At 45.0% G+C, this 20,213-nt stretch overlaps 5 protein-coding genes across 5 annotated transcripts; 4 read left to right on the top strand and 1 right to left on the bottom strand.

The window, feature by feature from the left end:
- Positions 1-4,381: 4,381 nt before the first annotated feature.
- On the top strand, positions 4,382-6,271 carry EAF02_008174 (uncharacterized protein; the record flags this gene model as incomplete). The annotated part of the gene is made up of 4 exons (XM_038904222.1): positions 4,382-5,164; positions 5,226-5,303; positions 5,381-5,463; positions 5,533-6,271. 4 exons carry the CDS (start codon positions 4,382-4,384, stop codon positions 6,269-6,271), a joined length of 1,683 nt encoding a protein of 560 aa, XP_038755944.1.
- A 34-nt stretch (positions 6,272-6,305) lies between these two features.
- On the top strand, positions 6,306-7,031 carry EAF02_008173 (uncharacterized protein; the record flags this gene model as incomplete). The annotated part of the gene is made up of 1 exon (XM_038904221.1): positions 6,306-7,031. The coding sequence occupies one exon, from the start codon at positions 6,306-6,308 to the stop codon at positions 7,029-7,031; it is 726 nt and encodes a 241-aa protein (XP_038755943.1).
- A 2,300-nt stretch (positions 7,032-9,331) lies between these two features.
- On the top strand, positions 9,332-15,418 carry EAF02_008172 (uncharacterized protein; the record flags this gene model as incomplete). Its single annotated transcript, XM_038904220.1, has 6 exons — positions 9,332-9,380; positions 9,437-9,517; positions 9,646-12,267; positions 12,325-13,320; positions 13,406-14,176; positions 14,199-15,418. The coding sequence occupies 6 exons, from the start codon at positions 9,332-9,334 to the stop codon at positions 15,416-15,418; spliced, it is 5,739 nt and encodes a 1,912-aa protein (XP_038755942.1).
- A 483-nt stretch (positions 15,419-15,901) lies between these two features.
- Positions 15,902-17,964, top strand: EAF02_008171 (uncharacterized protein; the record flags this gene model as incomplete). The annotated part of the gene is made up of 4 exons (XM_038904219.1): positions 15,902-16,314; positions 16,367-16,827; positions 16,910-16,959; positions 16,999-17,964. The coding sequence occupies 4 exons, from the start codon at positions 15,902-15,904 to the stop codon at positions 17,962-17,964; spliced, it is 1,890 nt and encodes a 629-aa protein (XP_038755941.1).
- Positions 17,965-19,081: 1,117 nt separating this feature from the next.
- On the bottom strand, positions 19,082-19,906 carry EAF02_008170 (uncharacterized protein; the record flags this gene model as incomplete). The annotated part of the gene is made up of 1 exon (XM_038904218.1): positions 19,082-19,906. One exon carries the CDS (start codon positions 19,904-19,906, stop codon positions 19,082-19,084), a length of 825 nt encoding a protein of 274 aa, XP_038755940.1.
- Positions 19,907-20,213: the final 307 nt, after the last annotated feature.

The raw sequence follows: 20,213 nt of genomic DNA, 5'->3' as shown, positions 1-20,213 counted from the left end.
TTTACCTCTTAGGGCTGGAGAACGTATATTGAGATACTCGTACTTGGAGGTACTTTTGCTCGATGCCAAGGGCACATGTTATGTATGGGCTTTACGAGGGCTTTACGAGGGCTTCACAAGGGCATGAAAAGGGCTTCAGGGCAGAGGGGAAAATTTTGATGGCAGAGCTATGCCGTGCAGCCCATTATCATGACGAAGATATAATTCTGCAGCCCTGCGGCATGGAAAGTGTCTCGAGTATAAGACCAAATTTCGTCCCAATTATATGTCCACTGCCATCGCATTTTGTGGACCAGCATTGACTCATCCTTGCAAAGGGGCCCTCCCGATTTGATGAAGATCAAGCTTTAAACTTTAAAGTTGCGGAGACGTGGTCGAATGGGAGTCATCGACCGCCGCCGTCTCGATCGCTTGGGAATTGAGCTCGGGTGAGGAAGAGTGCGAAATGCATGATCCGCACATCAGAATTTGGACACCTGATAAACTTTGGATGATTCCGATGTCAAGGTTGAAGCTTACCTCGCTTGCCAAGCACTGAGCACACTACGGAACTCAATTCATGAGATACGTAGGATCTCTGTTGACGTGTGTTGACGCAGACATGAAGGTTCTCATATCCAAATAGGAAGTTGTTAATCAATCTTAAGATCTAGACGGCGTACAATTATTGATACCTAGAGAGTATGACGATGGATATCTTTGCAAACGTATTCATACTCGTCAGTCGCCAAGATTCGCTGACGACGAAGAGACCATATGAAATTCAGGAGCTTGGCCAAAAGGTGTTTTTGGCAGCATCACATTCCAAGCAGCATTGAAAATTGATTATGCGGGGGATTGCCAAATATGATGATTCTGATAACCTTACATGACGGAAGGAGAAAAATAAGAAAGATTAGATACGGAAGTATATGGGATCTACCGGTCGTCGAAACTGCCACCGAAGTTCAACGACATTTGTTCTTTTATTGGCTCTCGATACGTAGATACATCTATTTGACTCTTTGAAGCAGCGAGCGTGGCTTAGATTTGCGGTTTTTTCAGACTTTCCAGTTTCTCCCGTGCAAAATTGAGGCTCTTTGACTATTCGGTGAGTTTAAAGTGGACTCGGGGTGATAATTCGCCCGTCTTACTCCGTTTGCTGTACCCAAACAATCCTCCGTACCTGTACCTGTCTCTATCGCACAGTTGACTAAAATGAAAGGGGAAACGATTCATTCTTGCACACACCCCCAGTCCCTGGTGACGGGAAGGGAAAGGACAAGCTTTGAGCCTTGCACCTTATTTTTGAAGACTTGACGCTCTTTTAGCTTCGATCAGGTGGATTTCCCGTTTCTTCCGTGGGAACGGGGCTCGGGGTTTACTCATCAATGCTGTACGGTACGGTATTAATATCCTCTTCTTATCTTCGCTTTCGCTTGCAATGATCGACAATCGTTTCAATGAATTGACATCAATTCCATACGATAATTTGGTTCGAGTGGAGTCCCCTTTATACCAAGTTGAGAAAGTTACATGATCACACTATGTTTTTGGAATGGAGAATGGAAAGTTGGATAAAGAAGTGATTAGATGATTTTTTGCGGGAATATCTAGTACATCTCATCAAAAAGTACGATTGAAAATTAGCAAATAAACAACATCATAGATTCACAATCAAAGGATCTTTTACGCTTAAATGTCAAAAGGCTTAAGTGATGGAAATAGCATCGCCATCCCACTAAACAGTTTAAGCGCGAGACTTCAACAAGGATGGTTGGGAAGAGACAATCTGGCGGGGCCCCCCTTGTGAGTGATCATAATGGCGTTCCGTTCCCACGTTTATTTGGATTCTTACTGTGTTTTATTTTATAAATCCACCCGGCTGGTTACAACTGCTCTGGGAATTCTGCCACTTTTGGTTACAGATTGACTGACGACCTGGGTATGAATTGCTGGGCATACACTCAATGGGGATGAGAATGAGAAGATGTGTCTTTACAGAACTTTCCCACTCAGGGGAAATTACCGATTGTGGTGTGTGGCACATGGATTTTGACTCGATTGGATCCTTATGTGCTTCTGGATTGAAAATGTGTATTTTTAGCTGTGCGGTTGAATACTGCAGAGTTGTTGGTTTAACTGTGTATTCCGTGCATGGTGGAAATGTATGTAGATAACCTCACACAAAGGCAGCAGGGCTATTTATTGGCCGCCGAAATCACCACCCGACAGAAGGACCATAGCATAGTCCATGTTGACTTCAGGGTCTGCATTGCGGGGAAGCCATGGACGGCGCCCATGTGTTCGTCGAATGGGAGAGAGACGCGCGAGCATCAAGGGGGTGAGATTTCGACTTTGGGATCATGGTGAATCTGGATCGCGACTACAGATTCGGGAAGGGTCTTGCGAGTTGGGTTGGGGTTGGGGTTGGGGTTAGGATGTTTCATGATTGATGGGGTTTAGCGATGGAATAGATGGCGAGGGTAGCAATTGAGATGTTAACTATAGTGAGGTATTTATTCATCAAATTGAGAGCTTAACAATATGTATGTGTATGTGTGTGTGTGTATGTGTATGATATACAAGCGCGATAGGAAGGGACGGGAAATGATATCTCCAAGAAGCCGTTTCTCATTGCTGTTTTGAGATTCAATCGGTAATTAAGCTTTCCTAGATTAGTAGATAGACGCCGTCGTGGAGATGTTTGAGATTGCATGGAAGAAAAATGGGATGTGATGAGGTTTCCAAGTGTTGGAACTTGGATTTCATCTCGGTTTCGGTATCGTACGAGGGGGGCCGAAGAGGAAAATTGCTGGGAAGAAGGAGGAAATGGATGGGTGTTGGATGTTATGTTATGTTGTGGTGTTTGAGTTTTGGAAACCTTTGAGGAGACCTTATATGTATGATAGTGTGTTGAACATTGTTGAGCATCAAGTAGGTAGTGATAGTAATATATCTAATTCTATACAACGCCTACCTAGTAACTACATGGTTAAATGTCTGTTCTTTCTACGAGTATATGTGTAAGAGATGCATCCTTCAATTGACGCATATAAAATAGAACAGCAGAGGGAAAGAGTGAAGGATGAAATGAAAAATGATATCAATTCTTACCATTGCCACGCCTCCAAATCAATTACCCTCACTCCATCACTCATACACAGTTACCCCTTCCCTGGTGAAATGGGATTACCAAGCTAACTTCAATTTGGCTCATCCTGGTTGATTCCTCATTGAGCGAACAACTAACTAGGTACACAAGTGACAAGCCCATTCTCACTGTTGCCTAGAAATCCATGGCCGCTTTAATGAATCGACGGACGAGGCGGATCTATGGGCTAATCAACCTCCAAATCTAAATTTCGTATCATCTTTCACCTCACTCTCACTCACTCAACTCACACTCAACTCTCAACTCTCACTCTTATTCTTTCCTCTCTCACTCTCCCTCTCTCACTCTCCCTCTCTCACTCTCCCTCTCTCCAACCCATCTCTCTTCCATCTCTCTCAATACCACCCACCTAGTACCTACACGCCAAGTTTAATCGACATCCTACAAACCAGTTCCCGTTATTTAATTCCTCACCGGCCACGAATCTTACTAACGCGTTCAACCTCGACTTAACATTAACCCAAACAATACACACGACCGGTGTCATTGTGGTTGTGCTTGTTTGATTCACGATTCCCTTCATCTCTCCATCCCATAATTATCAAATTGATAAAATCTTATATCTCATTCGTCAAATTCATTCAACCCTTCTAGGCAACAACCTCACCTCCACACTTTAAACCTTAATCTTGACCCTCTTCTATCCCGACCTTTCGCGCTTCTCTTCCCTCCATCTTAGCACTGCCATCAAGAGATCTTTCATGAACCAGAGCTTCGACCGATCAAGGGAAAACAAACATCGCCATACTAAATAGAAGTCGGAGTAGTCGACACGAACCTCATTGTCGTCTTTGCTAGGTTGTTTTGAACCAACGTCGAGAAAGGCTCTCAGCCTCGAAAAGTGATATTTGTGCCGCCAAACTATACACATCTACTTATCTGTACGCTTTGATTCATTCTTTCCCCGTACTTTGATCTCCTCCCTACCTCCTCCATCCACTTTCTCACTTCAAGAGCTTGATTGAGCAATTATTGGTCCGAAAGTCAATTCATATGGATTGATTAATCTCAGCCATACATCCATCTTCTTTCCCACACCGAAGCTACCTACTATCACCTCTTACATACACTTTATCTCCGTTTATACCACACCCACACCCCGACACGGATCGATTCATTCTCATTTGTGACTCACATTTCTTGCATGGAATAAAAGATTCCCAGGGCTAATCAATCTCACCCTAGTCCTCGAACAATTCGCAAGTCCACAAGACCTGACCACTCAGGATGTCGTTCACACATCCCCGAAGAACTTCAAAGACCACATCTACTGCTGTGACTCTTTTTGCGAATACGTCAAGCCGGCCAACCGTTAATACAACTATGGCTTCCCTTCGCAAAGGTGCCACTTTCCACTCACCTTCTTCTCCTACAAACGAAGTCGATGGTGCATTCAATCTCTCAGCTCTCGAACGTTCATTGTCCAATCTTGAAGATTTCGCCGTCGAATCACACCAGCGTCGTGCTGCCGATGTCATAGAATCATTCGAGCTTACTGCTGCCGGCAATCAATCATCTTCTACTTCACGTCGTCGCTTCCGTGACGAGTCTGATCCTGTTCCTCGTGGTGTCGTCAACGTGGAGAACCCCTCGACCAAATCATACAATACCGAATTGATGGACGGAGTTATGCCATCAGAACAATCTTCTGTGAGACGATCAACACGTCCCCGTCGCACCACACCTAGATATGCAGACAGCGGTCTTGGATCATCCATCGGGTCATCATCATCAGACAAGAAAGTAACCACCGATGACAATGTCTCCAAATCTACCAAGCCATCCACTATAACTAGATCGGCTGCTGCTCCATCTACAACCATCAAAAGCCTTCCTAGACTTAGTGCTCGCACTACCGCTCGCATTCAAGAGCATATCTTGAAGCCACTCCTAGCAAAGGAGTCTTTCAAAGACTTGCATCCCCTCCTCCAAGACTGCCCCAGACGAATTCATCAGAAGGAAATCGTATCTCTCCGCGACCTGGAGAAGACTTTAATTTTTACCGCACCTGTAAGTGAAATCCTTATTGATGTTGGTTGGGAGTTTTACTCACTGGTTCTCGCAATTGAAGAAGTACACAAAGAGCGCCTCATTGTACCTCGACTTTTGTCTGGAATCGATTCACTGCATCCAAGCTACCGTCGAACTTGTTAATGAACGCGAACAAACGCGACCCAAACGACCCGCCCATATACTAACGGATACTTTGTCGATCTCGTCGAACAGATTAAGCAATACGCTGAACAGGTCCGAGAAGCTAAGGAGAAGGAAGAGAAAGGAGAAACCATTAGCGAGATGGATGCTCACCCGTATGTCCCCCAGGTTTCTCCATACTCAAATGTCAAGTTTGAAAATTTGCTAATCAGTTGGCCATTTAGATCAGATGAGGTCAAGCTTCACGGTGGTCTGACCAGAAATGGTCGACCCGCTGAACTTGTCCGCATCAACAAGAAAACTGGCAAGGCCATTTCCATTGCCACCGGCCAACCGGTTGACATGGATGATGATGACAACAAGTCTATGAGATTCAAGCGCTCCTTGAGCGAAGAAGCTGAAGATGAAGAATCAGTGATGAGATCTATGGCACGTCGTAAGAAGGATGCTTCTGCTGCTGAGCTCGCCCCTAAATTTTGTCGCGAAAAGGGATGTGACAAGTCATTCAAGCGTCCATGTGACTTGACCAAACACGAGAAGACCCATTCCCGCCCCTGGAAATGCCCCGTTACTTCGTGCAAATACCATGAATATGGTTGGCCAACCGAGAAAGAGATGGACCGTCATCAAAATGACAAGCATTCAGCCGCTCCTCCACTATTCGAGTGTCACTTCAAGCCTTGCCCATACCGATCAAAACGTGAGTCGAATTGCAAGCAACACATGGAGAAAGCCCACGGCTGGGAGTATATTAGATCGAAGAACAACGGAAAGAACAGACCTGCTGCACCTGCTGTCATTCCCAATGGTCTTCCTACCCCCCAGAATACTATCATTCATACTCCAGGCAGCGATTCTAACCTTGAATCTCCACTCATTGCTGATGATGAGATGCTCTATGAAAATACTTCATTATACACCACCAACCACAGCATGGACTTCTTGGCCAGCATACCCTGCTGAAATGAACTTGTTCCAACCCCCACAATCATTGAACATGGAATATTCTCCCATCACGGATAACTCCTTCTCTCCTGATGGACAATCGCCATTTGATGCAAATTCTCCTTTCAACTCCACATCTGTTCTTGGTGCTCAAGATCAATTCCAAGAGACTATGCAAGCGTACCCACCAAACGATGAATGGGCAGCTTATGAGCAAACTGATCTTTACAGCGCCCCAGCTCAAATTCAGATTCCATCTAATCACCAAATCTACCAAGATATCATGGGTCAAAATGCCATGGCATTCGAGACATCGGGTGTCACATATCAAGCTCAACATCAACAACACCCACAATCAATGGCACACATTTCACCTATCGGTGAAGGTAATACCATGCTTTACACACCAAAATCTATGCAAGATTTTGATGAGGGATTTGAAGACTTTGTTCCAAACAACACTCGCATGACTACCAATGGTGTTCAAGATTTCCAACTCTTTTCTGCACCCCAACAAAGACAAAATAGCAACCCTGCTCCACTCTTTGGTGAAATCATTCCTCAAGCACCACTTGGATTTCCTGGAATTCTTCCCGAGGATTTGATTGCATTCTATGCACAAACCGCTGCTAATTCTGCTGCTGGTACTGGCAACCACTTACCACAAAACCACTACCAAAACCATCAACAACCTCAACAACATCACCAACAATTGCATCAAAACATGAACATGACAATGGACTGGTCTTCTGATGATTATGGCTATAACAGTCATTAAATATCACGTATAAGCAGTGGACAGAATGACAGTCCCATTTCATAACCTTTTAAATTCATGGCATTAGCATATTTGCATTTTTTTTTATCGTTGGCGCTTTTTTTAGCATTTTCCAAATCAGTCTTACGAACGTTTTCAGACTCGCTGTTTTTTCTCAACAATATTTTTCCTTTCTTGATGAATTGATGAGTAGTAGTTAATGTGTGGGGGATTCCAAGATGGAAAGGTCGGGTTCGATTGAATTGCTTGGTGGATGTGGAATATGATGGATGGATGAGGGCTCTTAGATCTCGACGGGTGGTCGACCGTTACACCGGGACGGGACTGACCGGGGATATTTTTATCATGATTTTTTTCTTTCTGGGAGAGATAGCAGATGGAAACCGATCTCGCGTTTTACAGAAGCTGATTTGAATGGTTGGTATGGATGGATCTTGAGTTTATTTTCATTTGATTTGGCTGGATGGGAGTTGAATTGAATCGAATTGGGGTTTCTACTTAGGGTTCTATCTGAATTGGATGGGTATTGAATTGATTGGGAGGAAATGGGTACTGAATCCAGAGGATGGTGGATGGTGCATAGTGAAGGGAAGGGGGAGATGAGAGACAAGTCGATGGATTGATAGCATGACAAATGGTATTGGAAGAGATTCTAGAGAGGAAAGATACGTAAGATACATGACCAGACAGAAATACTTTTGATAGAAATGAGATTATTAGCATATTCATTTATATGACTAATTGACTTTGGATTGAGTGATTGCTCTGTGACTTGTATATGCGTATTGATGTTATGACTAGCTAGACGAGGGGAAATGTTTGCGAAATTCGTGTGTAGTATGCATATTGTATCTTCATTAAGACATGCACTCGATACACAAGTAATGACTCTCGAATATAACTATTGCTCGCGTTTGAAATTGATAGATAGTAGTAATGGGTATTAAAGCATTCGAGTATTTTCTCATACTAGATGAAGAGTGGAATGGAAGTAGAGTAGGTAGGGTAGGTAGGTAGGTCGCACATGGGAAGTTATATTTTTATTGATTGATTGATGCTGTCTTGATTTGGAGATGGGGGATCGTTGGGATGGGGGATATCATTGGGGCGGGGGATAGGGATGGGGGATATCGTTGGGATGGGGAGGGAGATGGGGAGAGAGATGGGGAGGGAGATGGGGAGGGATATGGTGAGGGAGATGGGGAGGGAGATGGGGAGGGAGATGGGGAGGGAGATGGGAGGGAGATTGGGGATATTATTGGGATGGGGGCTATCATTGGGATGGGGGCTCTTATGGTATGGTATGGCAGTTCTTGTGGATTTTTTTTTCAATTCGAAATGTTATTCTTCGAGTTCTTTCAAATAGTTGATCATTCCTGTCTGTTATTTCGCTATGATAAGAATCAGTATAAATAAAAGGTGAAAAGTAATTTGATATTTTCAGATTTATTTGTTTTATTTGTGGTTGATTTATAATTCAATTAATTCAGAGATTTCATTAAAGATTTATGTGGTCAAAATCGGCCTCTTTTTTCTCCTACGTAGAGGCAAGGCAAGCAATGTTGTGAGCGCGGGGAAAACTCGTACCGAGAAATTTGTCTTCCATACCTACCTAGGTTAACACACAACTAGAAACATCCAAGTTACCATTCAACTGCGCAACCCACTTCATCACGAAAAAAATGAATGAGTTCCCGCGATGGAATATTCTGAATTGTCATAGACGCGGAACATGGTCTAGACCCAGTTCCCTCGTGGCTAAGTGGCTAAGTGGCCGTCGATACGGCGTGCATCGAGTGAGTGCCTTTCGCGGATCGTGAGGAATGGTACCGGTCATGAAGATAGTTAATGTGGTTTTTAGAGAAGAGTATCATCTGTTCTATGATACGATAGTGCTTCTATTCAGTAATTCTTCAATTGAAACCTTGTCATTCATGAGTATGAATAAATAAATGTTTTCGGGAGTTTCATTGACTTGTGTATTAAACAAACTTTACCGCGCGCCAATGCTCGAGCCGCATGAGCCGACCTCGATTTGACCTCAACGTGACCTTGATATTGAGGCGATGCGGTCAAGCTTCTTGTTGGCTTGTAATTTTAAATTTTTCCATATGTCTCCGCTTGGGGAAATTATGGGAGTGAGTATCCCGTTCTGTGTAATGTTTTTTGTGCTGTGGTTTCCTCGTCGTTGGGTAGGTATGCACTGTGAGGTTAGATTTCTGGTTCTTTTTCTTCTAGTACTTTTATATGTGACTTCTCTGTATATTTACTACATATATATTATTCCACGAATCTTCAATATGGATAGATCCAGAGGGCAGGGAAGGGCATTGCCCGCTGAAGACAAAAGTATGAGTGTCCTTGAGATTTCAATTTGTCATTTAACATATCTAATAAATTCATAGGGAAGGTTTTAGGTCCGGCTGGGACCCGGAATGATAGATCGCTGCCTATGGGTGTTGGTAATGCAAGTCGTGATCGTCATGGTATGATTCCTCGATTTGAAAGCAAAAATAATCATGCTAAATTATTGAACATAGGACGGATGGCAGATCAGCAAACGAGACATACAGACAGAAGGAACGGAGGGGATGAATATCGAACTCACAGCAAGCAATTCTTCACAAAGGTCGGGCATTCAGCACAGCATTTGAAGATGAAGATGGATTATCGAGTCAGAATTTTCTGGTCATAAGGGAAGCCCAGGAAGGTCCGGACGATATTGGAACTCATTGTACATGCCTCTCAGTGACGCCTTTGAGAAAAGACTTGGACTTGTCAGAATGTGGGATTATTCATGCCAGCTCAACCCAACCTCCATCGATAAGGGGAGTGAAATTTAAACCCCTCCAGGTCGACGTTGCAAAGGACACTCGATTCGATGCGCCCATGTTGGTTAATTATATACAAATGCTCAATGTGGACACTAATTCAGAGGTTAAAGATATTGGGAAACTACGACCAGAATCTATAGAAGACTTTATGGATAATTTCAAAGATTCCTTGTTTGATTCGCCACAAGACAGAGATGGAAGAAGTAATAAGCACGGGAGAAGGAAAGGTAGGGGTGAAGATGAGAGCTCACGCAAACCACCGCATGAACATAGAGAGCCTAGAAAACCACACTCCAAGGCACCAACAGCATCCAACACACGCTCAGCACCCCCAACTGCATCTGGTTCTAGCTCTGTACCAAATGGCTCGGAAGCTACAAGTAAAAGACCCAAATTACGTGGCCTTGATGTTCCTGAAAATACAAGACGGCAAAAGCCAAAGGGGTCGTCTCATGATTCGGAGGGATTAGAGGATGATCCAAATTCCCCAACCAGAGCAAGAGAAGCAGAAAACAGACGGTTACAAGATGCTAGGAATAATCCACGAAGAGGTGGTCCTCTACCAGTGGACCAACTTCGTGGTACCAAAGATCGTCACGAGAGAGACAAACCCCGCAAGACGAAGAGAAGAAGGGAAATACCATTAGGATCTTCACGTGCAGATATAGAACGAGATAGAGGAGATGAACGGACAGGTAGACCAGGGATAAGTTTGTTGCCACATTCACCTACTAAGCGAAATATGAATCATCGCAAGGATGGCGACGATATCTCAAAAGCCTCTACTACTGGTGTCCCCATTCCGATTCCGATAGGTGATTCTTCGGATAGAGGTAAGCAACGGGATAGAAATAATACAGGAGTTCCACGGGAGATCGCGTCATCACGCAAAGAAGACGCCCTCAGAAGAAACGATAACCTACGAAAAGGCGATGATCGAGCTGGAAACTCTCGATCTCGTCCTCAATCTCCTGATAGAGCACTTAATGATAGAGGACAAGACTACGGTTCAGATTGGGAAGAAAATGACCCCATTGATGGAAGACGCGGCCAGAAAGGAAGAGGTGCGCCACAGGATGCAAGAAATCTTCCATCTCCAACAGGTCGAAGAGACGATCCGACCGATGGGACTTCTAGACGTAGCATCCCTCCTGATGAAATTCGTGGCCGTCCTGGAGATTTAAGCAACGGGCGTTCCATACCAGGTATTGATGATAGAGGACGCCCGTTAGACAGAGCAGGACATGATCCCCGTTCACTGTCTACCGAAACAAGTTTACCAGGCAGATCTCGACCCAACGGACTACCTGGACGTGATGGAAAAATGAATCCTGCCACTGGCGGTAGACCACCTGGAAGAGCACCTGATCGCAGATCCATGTCAAATTATCCTCCCCAATCTCGCTCGAATGGACGGGATCCTCCTCAATCTAATTCAGATGATCGTCGACAAATGCGACCCCCTGGATCTGGTGCTCCTGATCGATCAGATCCTAGATCAAATAATCGCCGCTCCATCTCTCCACGCCTTCCTGTACCTGCAGCTGGTCATTCGAGACAGCCAGGAGGCGGCTCAGGTGGTGCACCGTTTAGATCTCAACCACCGCCGTCTTCTCGTGGTAGAGGACCCCCTGGGAGAGGGCCACCGTCATCGGGTGGTAGGGGACCATCTGGTAGAGATAGTTCTCCTAGGAGGAATTTGCCACCATTAAATGCTCCTGGTTATAGTTCTCCAGGTGGCGGTCGATCACCGATGGGTGGTTCGTCGCCTATGTCGAGAGGACCTCCAGGTGGTGGATACTCTGGGGGTAGATCACCGGTTGGGGGTCGTTCTCCTATGGGTGGTCGTTCTCCTATGAGTGGTCGTTCTCCTATGGGTGGCTCATCGCCAATGTCGAGAGGACCTCCTGGTGGCGGCAGATCTCCGGGTCCATCATCGCCGATGTCAGGTGGTGGCTCACCTCGTGGGTCTCCAGGTAGTTTATCACCGGGCAATTCAATAGCAGGTGCTTCACCAGGAATGTCGCCTGGAGGGTCACCTGGAGGATCACCTGGAGGTTCTCCTGAAGGCTCTCCTATTGAGTCACCAGGCGGTTCATCAGGATCTCCTGGAGGATCACCCGTGGAATCACCTCCTCAATCTCCAGGTAACCGTCCAGATTCCCCAATGGGGTCTCCAACGGGATCTCCAATAGGATCACGTAGAGGTTCTATGGCAAGTGGATCTTATGTTGATTCGCCTCAAGAGAGATCTCCAATGGGAGGCGCTTCATATCGCTCGCCAATGGGCAGCGGACCTCCAGTCCTGCAATGTCTGAAGATCTCGATCGTTGAGCCCTCCACCTCGCGGACGTCTTCAATCTGGCGGATATCTCCAGGGCCTAGCTCTCCCAGAAGTCCTGGTCCTGGAGGCTAGGTCTAGGCCGGTAGTGGAGGTGTCAGAAGAAGAGGCCTAAAAGGAAAGTCTAGAGGGCCTATCAATGGTGGACAGCCACCTTCAAGTGGATCTCATAACGAAGAGCCATATATAGGTGATGATGATGGGTGCGGGTGTTGTGAAAATGGCTGTGCTGCGTGGTGGAAAAGTGTTGTAGACTGGTGGAATGGTGTTGGACAAGAAGAATGGATTCAAATGGAAGATCAGAAAGACAATGGAAAACAAAAATCTGAACCAGATCAAGGTCCGAAGATGAAGATGCAAAATCAGTCACCAGCGGTGGCAGATCCTGGTAGTCCTCATCGACAAAGGATCCTTTTGAAGATGGACAAGGATGATGAAAGCACTGCGGTTAGTTCAGATGGGGAAAATAGTGGTGTTGATCCTGATGGTGAAAGCGAGAATGAAGATGGTTCTGATCAAGAAGACCCCGATGCTGATACTCGCTCGAATTCGGATGCAGAATCTGATCAGGGAAGTGAAGATGAAGAGGGGCCTGATAATTCTTCTGCCACAGGTTCGAGGCGCTCATCTACAGCAGTAGCATCTGAGCTTGATCATCAAGATTCTGTTCGCGAATCTGCTGATGATCATCCTCAACATCCACCAAACATTAATCATCCTGCAAACGAGAATTCTTATTCTGCGAATAACCAGTACATGGAAACTCCACAGGATTCTTACAGCTATCTTCCCAATGACGATCGCGCTTACATGGGTCAACATAATTACGCACCTCAAAATGGACACCCAACCAATCCAAGTGACATCCCACCTCAAGAGCTAGATAGTGCATACCCAGCCGCCCATTCCGCCAAATCCGCTGCAACAGCCTTTCCCTCCATTCCCGAAGATGCAGCAGAACTAGCAACAGACAATAGTGAGCCGCCAAACCCACCACCCTATGCTCCCATACCCTCAACACCTCAACAACTCTCACGACCTCGCTCTACTCGCTTCGAACTCGCATGCGAACGTGATCCTGTAGAATTAGAAGTCCCTCCTATACCGACTACGCGTGGGAAATCGAAACTTTTTCTTCCACCAAGTTTAACCCCCGGCGTGGCCACTGCTCCTCATATGCTTTTTTTCGCCATTCTCAGCGATGGCTAGTGCTAGAACACCTTCTCCATCTCATCATCCTCCTATGCCTCAGATTCAAAGTTCCTGGGCTCCTCCACAACAACAAACACAATTCCCCCCTTATCAACCACGGGGTCCACAAGCGAATTTCGGTCCTTCGCAATCTCAACCACAGTTACGATCCGGAATGAATTATGCGCCACAAGTTCCACAAGCTTCGCCTCCTACTTATCCAGGTGCTCAGAGATATGATGCAAGAGGTAATCAATTTCATGCGCAAGCTATGCGTCAACCTTCTCCACATCAGCAACAGATGAGGGGTACGCCACCTCCTGTAGTGCCGGCGAGAAGTGAGATGAGACCGCCTAGTTTCCCGTCGCCACTAAATTCAGCTAGAGGTGTGGGTGGGACTGGATTGATTTATGGACAGGATGGAAGAGATGCACGAGGAGAGAATGGTAAGCGAGGAGGTCAAGATCTGAGAGGTAAGGATTTAAAATCCGAAAGCCTAAGAAATAAAGCTCCACCGTCTAGAAGCCACAGAAGTTCCTATGCAGAAAGTGATTCAGAATCCGGATCAGACTCGGACTCGGAATCAGAAGCAGACTCAGCTTCAGATGACGAATCAGGAAGTGATGATGAAAATGGATATAATCATCAAAGATGTATGGATGGAGAAAGTGATAGTGATGATGACAGCGATCTTGATAGTGGATTCGGAACTTATGATGATGATTTGGTTGCGAGAGAAGATGATATGCAATCAAACTTTGGGGGTCCGGGACCTCAAGGTCCGACTGGGATGGATCCTAGAGCGGGATGGGAATATGCAAGTTCATCCTCCTCCGCCTGCTCCTACTTCTGGACCTGTAACAGCCCCACCCCAAGCCCATATGAATGCTAGAGGGGTAGCAGAATTTAACTATGGTGCACCCAATCCAAATTATGCTGCACAAAATCCAAACTATGCGGCGCCAAATCCATACATGGGACAAAATCAGATGCAAATGCACACGCCCCCGGATCACAACCAATATCAAAATAGGCAACCCCATATTCCTGGACCAGCACCCGCACCTGCAGCGCATATGCAAATGCATAATCCATATCAAAGACCAGGTGATATACCACATAACCCTCATATACCACATAACCCTCATATGCCACCACAAGCTCCGGGACATAATCAATACAATAGACCGGGTGATATGTTCAACAATCCTTATGGACGTCCTGAGCAACAACAAGAACAGCAACAACAACCGGCGCCTCGCGCACCACACCAACCTCAGCCGTCAGCTAACATACCAGAACAATCTCGAAGACTTAAGCCTGAGACTCAAAAATCTCGGCCACATAAGGGAGTGGAAGAAAGCCAAAGAGATGTTCGCGGAAAGAAAAAATCAAAGGAGAAGAATCATCATGTTGAGAAACCTCATGTGGAGAAATCACGCAAGAAGGAACGACCTCCTGTATCTATGAGTCCGCCAGAATCAGCACATCCACAGCCCGATAATGAAATTAGTTTGAGTCCGTCAGGACAGTCACCTTTTGAGCAGGAAAATGAGCAAGAGCAAATGAGAGAAGAGCACGATAGTGATAGTGAGAGTGGTAGTGATGATGAGTCGGGACTGGAAGAAGATCCAGAGACTGATTCCGGTTCTGATGGTGAAGAAAGTGATGGGGAAGAAGGAGGAGAGGAAAATCATCCAGATGCAAATGAAGACGGAGAAATGGAGAGTGATGGTGAAAGTTTAGCGCCTCCGTCTCCATCTCCAGTCCAGGAAAAGAAAGAGAGAAAGCGACGGGGAGAGAGTGATAAGAGTAGAGGTGGGAGTGGAAAAGAAAGTGGGAAAGGAAAGGAGAGATCGAGAGGAGGGAAACAAGGTGGAAGGGGTGAGAGGGGTGGAAGAGATAGAAACGGCAGGGGGAGAGATAGAAGAGGTAGGGGAAGAGAAGATGGTGTGGATGTTGGGGGGAAGTTGAAGAAAACTTGGGATTTTTTGAAGAAGTTGGATTATCATGAGAAGTGAAGGGAGAGGGTTTGGATGTTCATATGCTTGGAGGATTGAATGAAGTGTGTAATCGTTGATGCAATACCCTATATCTTACTCTAATGTTACACAAGACTGTGTGTCCAATGAGATTCACACTATATATAGGCCTCAAATCTACACTTCCGGAACAATCTGTTGAATAGAAAAATTTGACCAGCCAGTGATTTTTTATTCCAATGAGATACTTTACTTTACCCTAGGATGTACAGCCTCAATAAGGCGCACTGCGAGGCTTCGCATTTGGTGCTAGGCTCATCTCAGAGGATGCTCCTTCCCATTGGGGTCAGCTATGCATGACAAGGCTCCGAGCCCCTCATCTTCCTCCATCTATTCTTTTCCCAGTTTCTTTTCCTCATCATTACATGTCATGTCATATTTTTCCATTCCTATCATTTCGCGAATATCCTCAAATTTAGCAATTATATTATTGCAAAGGTCTTGAGGAACTTTCGCATAATTATGGCGGAAGCCCTCGGCATCGCTGGCAGTGCTGTTGGCATCATATCCTTAGCTGTCCAGCTCGGCGATGGCATCTTGAAACTCAAATCATTTTGGATGGCCGTTAAACACGCTCCAGAAGAGATCTTATATATTCTTGATGAATTGGACATAACGCATGTGCTACTCATGGAAATCGAGGACAGTCTAGGTAGCCAGACGATATCGCCTGCAGCCGCGAGATCACTTCGGTTGTGCCAAAAAGGTGTGGATATATTGAACAATGCCGTCAAGGAGCTAGAGGATGAAATGAAACGGAGAAAGAAATGGGGAGGAGTCAAGATGGTAATGAAAAAGGAATTGCTTGAGAAGATGGAAAAGAGACTCGGGAGAGCAAATTCATTGATGATGATGGCGCATCAGAACTATATTGCGTATTGATGATTTCTACTTCTAGACTTAAAAATTTCTGACTTGATGCTAGAGTTTGAGCAAATCGAGACACGATGAACAAGTGAGATTGGCTACGCAGCAATTCTCAGAGATTGTGGAAATTCGAAATACTTTGCATAGCTTTAACTCAGCTACATCTATCATCACTACCCAACAACAGATATCTAGCAGTACAACGGATCTTTCGGTTATACCAAGTGCGAATACCACTTCGGGTTCTAGGTCTGCAAAAACACTATCAAAATATCAGAAGACCCTTAGTGCAAAGCTGCGACTTCCTTTCTTCTCGGGTGTATGGGAACTGTGTGCCTATCAACAATCAATATCTGGATGGGATTTCAAATTGAGAATATACAACGTTGTTGATTATGATGCACCTATAATGACATTGGCCCGTAATGGAGATGTGGCTGGTATGCAGCAACTATTTGAAACACAGCAGGCAAGCCCGTACGATGTTAATATATATGGGCAGACTATTCTTCATGTAGGAAGTTTTTCCTTCAGTTATTTTTGAACCGTTCTAACTAAATTTCCAAGATTGGGGCCCAAAGTCATAAACACAACACGTGCCAGTTCTTGATAAATCGTGGCTTGGACATAACTATAGAGGATTCTTTTGGTCGGTAAGTATAGCACATCGTTAGCTCAAAATTGCATCACAGCTGCAGAGACTCACGAATCTGCTCAGACCGGCATGGTCATCGCCATTTCAAGTGCTTTTTCCCGATGAAGATATTTTTGCAATAACGCAATACTTAGTTTCCAGGGCCGATTGTGATATCATCAGTAATTTACCGACGTTCCTACATTACGCCTATTATCTCACCCCTGAATCAATGAAATGGATACTTCAATCTACCGAGAATCCCATTCACAACAGAAGTCACCGCGAACGGGCACTTTTAGTGCTAGGAATTTCCAACTGCCGATTAATACACATGAAAGAAATCGTATGGTTGACCCTTGACAATATGGATTTGGAAGCTTGCGTCCAAAACTTAGAGCAAGCAGAGTTCTTCAAATTACTGAGAAGAATTACACACTCCTTGGGTTTTATAATGGCACATCATCTGGTTGTTCGGCGCAACAGGAATACCGTGGTACCGTACGGAGATCATTTGAAAGATCATCTAATTATCATACATGATCTTTTTCTTGCTGGCTCCAAATATCACCACTTAAAAGATACATATAAAGACTACCATCATAGTTTTCTTCTTCGATTATTGAAAGGTGCGGCTACATTTGTTATGTGCGACTCTTTACCTAGAGCAAATGCAAGCTTTGATCTCCTTGAACAATGTCTCATAAATTCGATCGAGACATGGCTCGATCAAATCATATCAGAGGGAATCGATTTAATTGAATACGGTCAGTGGGAAAAGAAGACACGGGATGATGCCAATTCTTTGGGTTTAATCTCGGTTCGACTCTCCCGCCCCCGCTTTGAGGACCAGTGCTACGCCGTCAGTTTATTGAGTTTTATACATGGACCAACAAAGAGCGACTGGCAGTTCTGGTTTACTGTTGAGCCTGAGTGTATACATGAGGGCTGGGTTAAGGAGTTTTGGGATATGGTCGAGAATCCGGAAAGACAAATACCAGGTGCTTGGAATTTTGATGCCTAGTTCGCTGTAGACCATCAACGAGCGGGACTTTGGACGAGCGGGGATTTCAACGTGCGTGAACTAAGAGTGGTGTGGTTCTGCTAAGGCTATATTCTTCATTTTCATATGAGATAGATAATTTACCCACTTGGTTGGAGAGGTATTTCTGTGGACGTTGCGTCACTGCGATTAATTTCTCGTAATTTTCATTGAGCAACTTGCAAGATGGGTCACTCTTTTGCGTGGGAATTTAAATGGGAATATCTTCAGATTTTTGCTTTCATGGATTTTCTAACTGGGTTTTGTTGGAAAGGTGGAAATGATTTGAGTGTGAAGCCGAAAGTCTAGTAAATATCTCTGGGGAACAATGAGAAGTGAGGAAATATCCAAATGCGATTACCTGAGCAATGTTGAGATGTTCTAACATACTGGAATAACCTGTTCAGTATATTCCAGACGAAAAGCAATGCTTCGTACTGAACCCGAGAAATTGTGAGATCAATGACAACATTGCAATAACATCATAGCTTGCACTGCCTGCTGTATGGGGTTTCGGAATTCGAATAATCAGATCGTATCCCTACAGTATATCAGATGAGATGTTCCAGTGAGAGAACCAACAAGAACGATCCACTAGAATGCAAGGAGACTCTATACTTAACCATAACAAAATAAAATAAGATTCGATGCAATATTCTAAATCCATACCCTCGCCACCCATCATTTCTAACCAAAGTAGCTCTAACAAATAGCATCCAGTCAAACCATCTAAACATACCCTCGATATCTGGGCCCCCAGATACAGCTCTATTCTCATATCCATACTCCCAATCTCTCTCCCTCTCCCTCTCTCTCATAATTCTAGGTCTCGCATATCTTTCTCTTCCAACCTCACTCCTATCTCTTCTTTCCCTTTCCCTTTCCCTGTCCCTATCTCTAACACCCTCACCAAATATTCTTCCCCTCCCCATCTCCCTCTCCACAATCCTCTCAACCCGATCCTCAAACCTATTCATCCTAACCGCACTCTCATTATCCCTTCCTCTCCCCATCACCGCAACCATTTCCCTCTGTCGCTCTCCAAACTGTCTCTCCGCATCCGCCAACCGATCAATCCTTCCCTCCGCAAACTTCTCATCTATCCTGCGAAAATCGCCTCCTCATCCACTCTACCCCCGTGTATCCTGTTGCTCCGTCTCATTTCCTGCGTCTCCGGTATCTCGATTTCTCGTTCCTGGCTGCGAGGTGGCGAGAAAGGATTAATTTCTCCATTCGTGTTGATCCAGGTTTCGCCAAATGGGGGTATATTCCCAGTACCCAATATCTTGATACCCATCCCCTCTATTCTACCCTCTCTTCTTCCTTCTTCCCTCTCAGATTTCATCTGCAGCCCCTTAATGTCTCCCCGAACACCATTCAATCCACTGTTCAGCTTTTCAATTTCCTTTTCCCTCGCTAACTCTTTCTCCCTTTCTAGCTCTTTAATCCTTGCGGCCAATATCGCCGTATTCGCAAAACTCTCGTTTGTTTGAGTTTGAGTTTGGGTTTGGGTTCGAGCATGTGCGTTGCTATTACCAGCACTTGAAGAAGTACGACTGGCTGCGCTGGAGTTTAAATGGGAGGCTGAGGGCGGCGGTGGCGAAAAAGTCGTATTCAACCCCTTGAATCTTTCGCCTAGACGTTGTATCACATCGATATTATGGAAGAGATCTGAACAACTCGGTCTTCGTCCTCTTTCCCTTTCTCTTTCTCTCTCCCGCTCAAAGTCCAACATTCTTTCGCGTTCGCGTTCGCGCTCTCGCTCTCTTTCTTGAGCATAGTACATACTTTCGTGGTAAGAATTAAGAGGTACGAGAGTTGGTTCGACCACGTATGTAGATCGATAGGGGGGAGGCATAGCGTCGACACGGATGGTGCGTTCGGGTTGGTATTTATCTTTGGGAGACTTGGCTCTGTCAAACATTTTGCCTTTGGTTTTCTTTTTGCGAATGGAGTAAAGAGCGGGCCAGCACATCGGGTGGGTTGATGAGGGTATTATGTACTGAGGTTCATAGAGCCGACCGACTTGGTATATCGATGTGCGATATGAGCGCGAAGCAAGAAACGATACGTGGCAAAGGTATCAGATTACAATTAAAGATACATTTATGAACGGTCTAATCATTATACAGGTATCTAACGTCAATATACATTCTAAGAGCCCTGACGTCAATACAAAGAAGAAGAAAAGGTGGAAAACAATAATGAAACTAAAATCCCTGCATAAAGGT

This window comes from Botrytis sinoallii (genome assembly GCF_014898435.1).
Source record: "Botrytis sinoallii strain Bc 23 chromosome Unknown BSIN_015, whole genome shotgun sequence".
Taxonomy (NCBI): domain Eukaryota; kingdom Fungi; phylum Ascomycota; class Leotiomycetes; order Helotiales; family Sclerotiniaceae; genus Botrytis; species Botrytis sinoallii.
The sequence above is the reverse complement of the archived record's forward strand: the minus strand, read 5'-3'. Positions and strand labels throughout refer to the sequence as shown.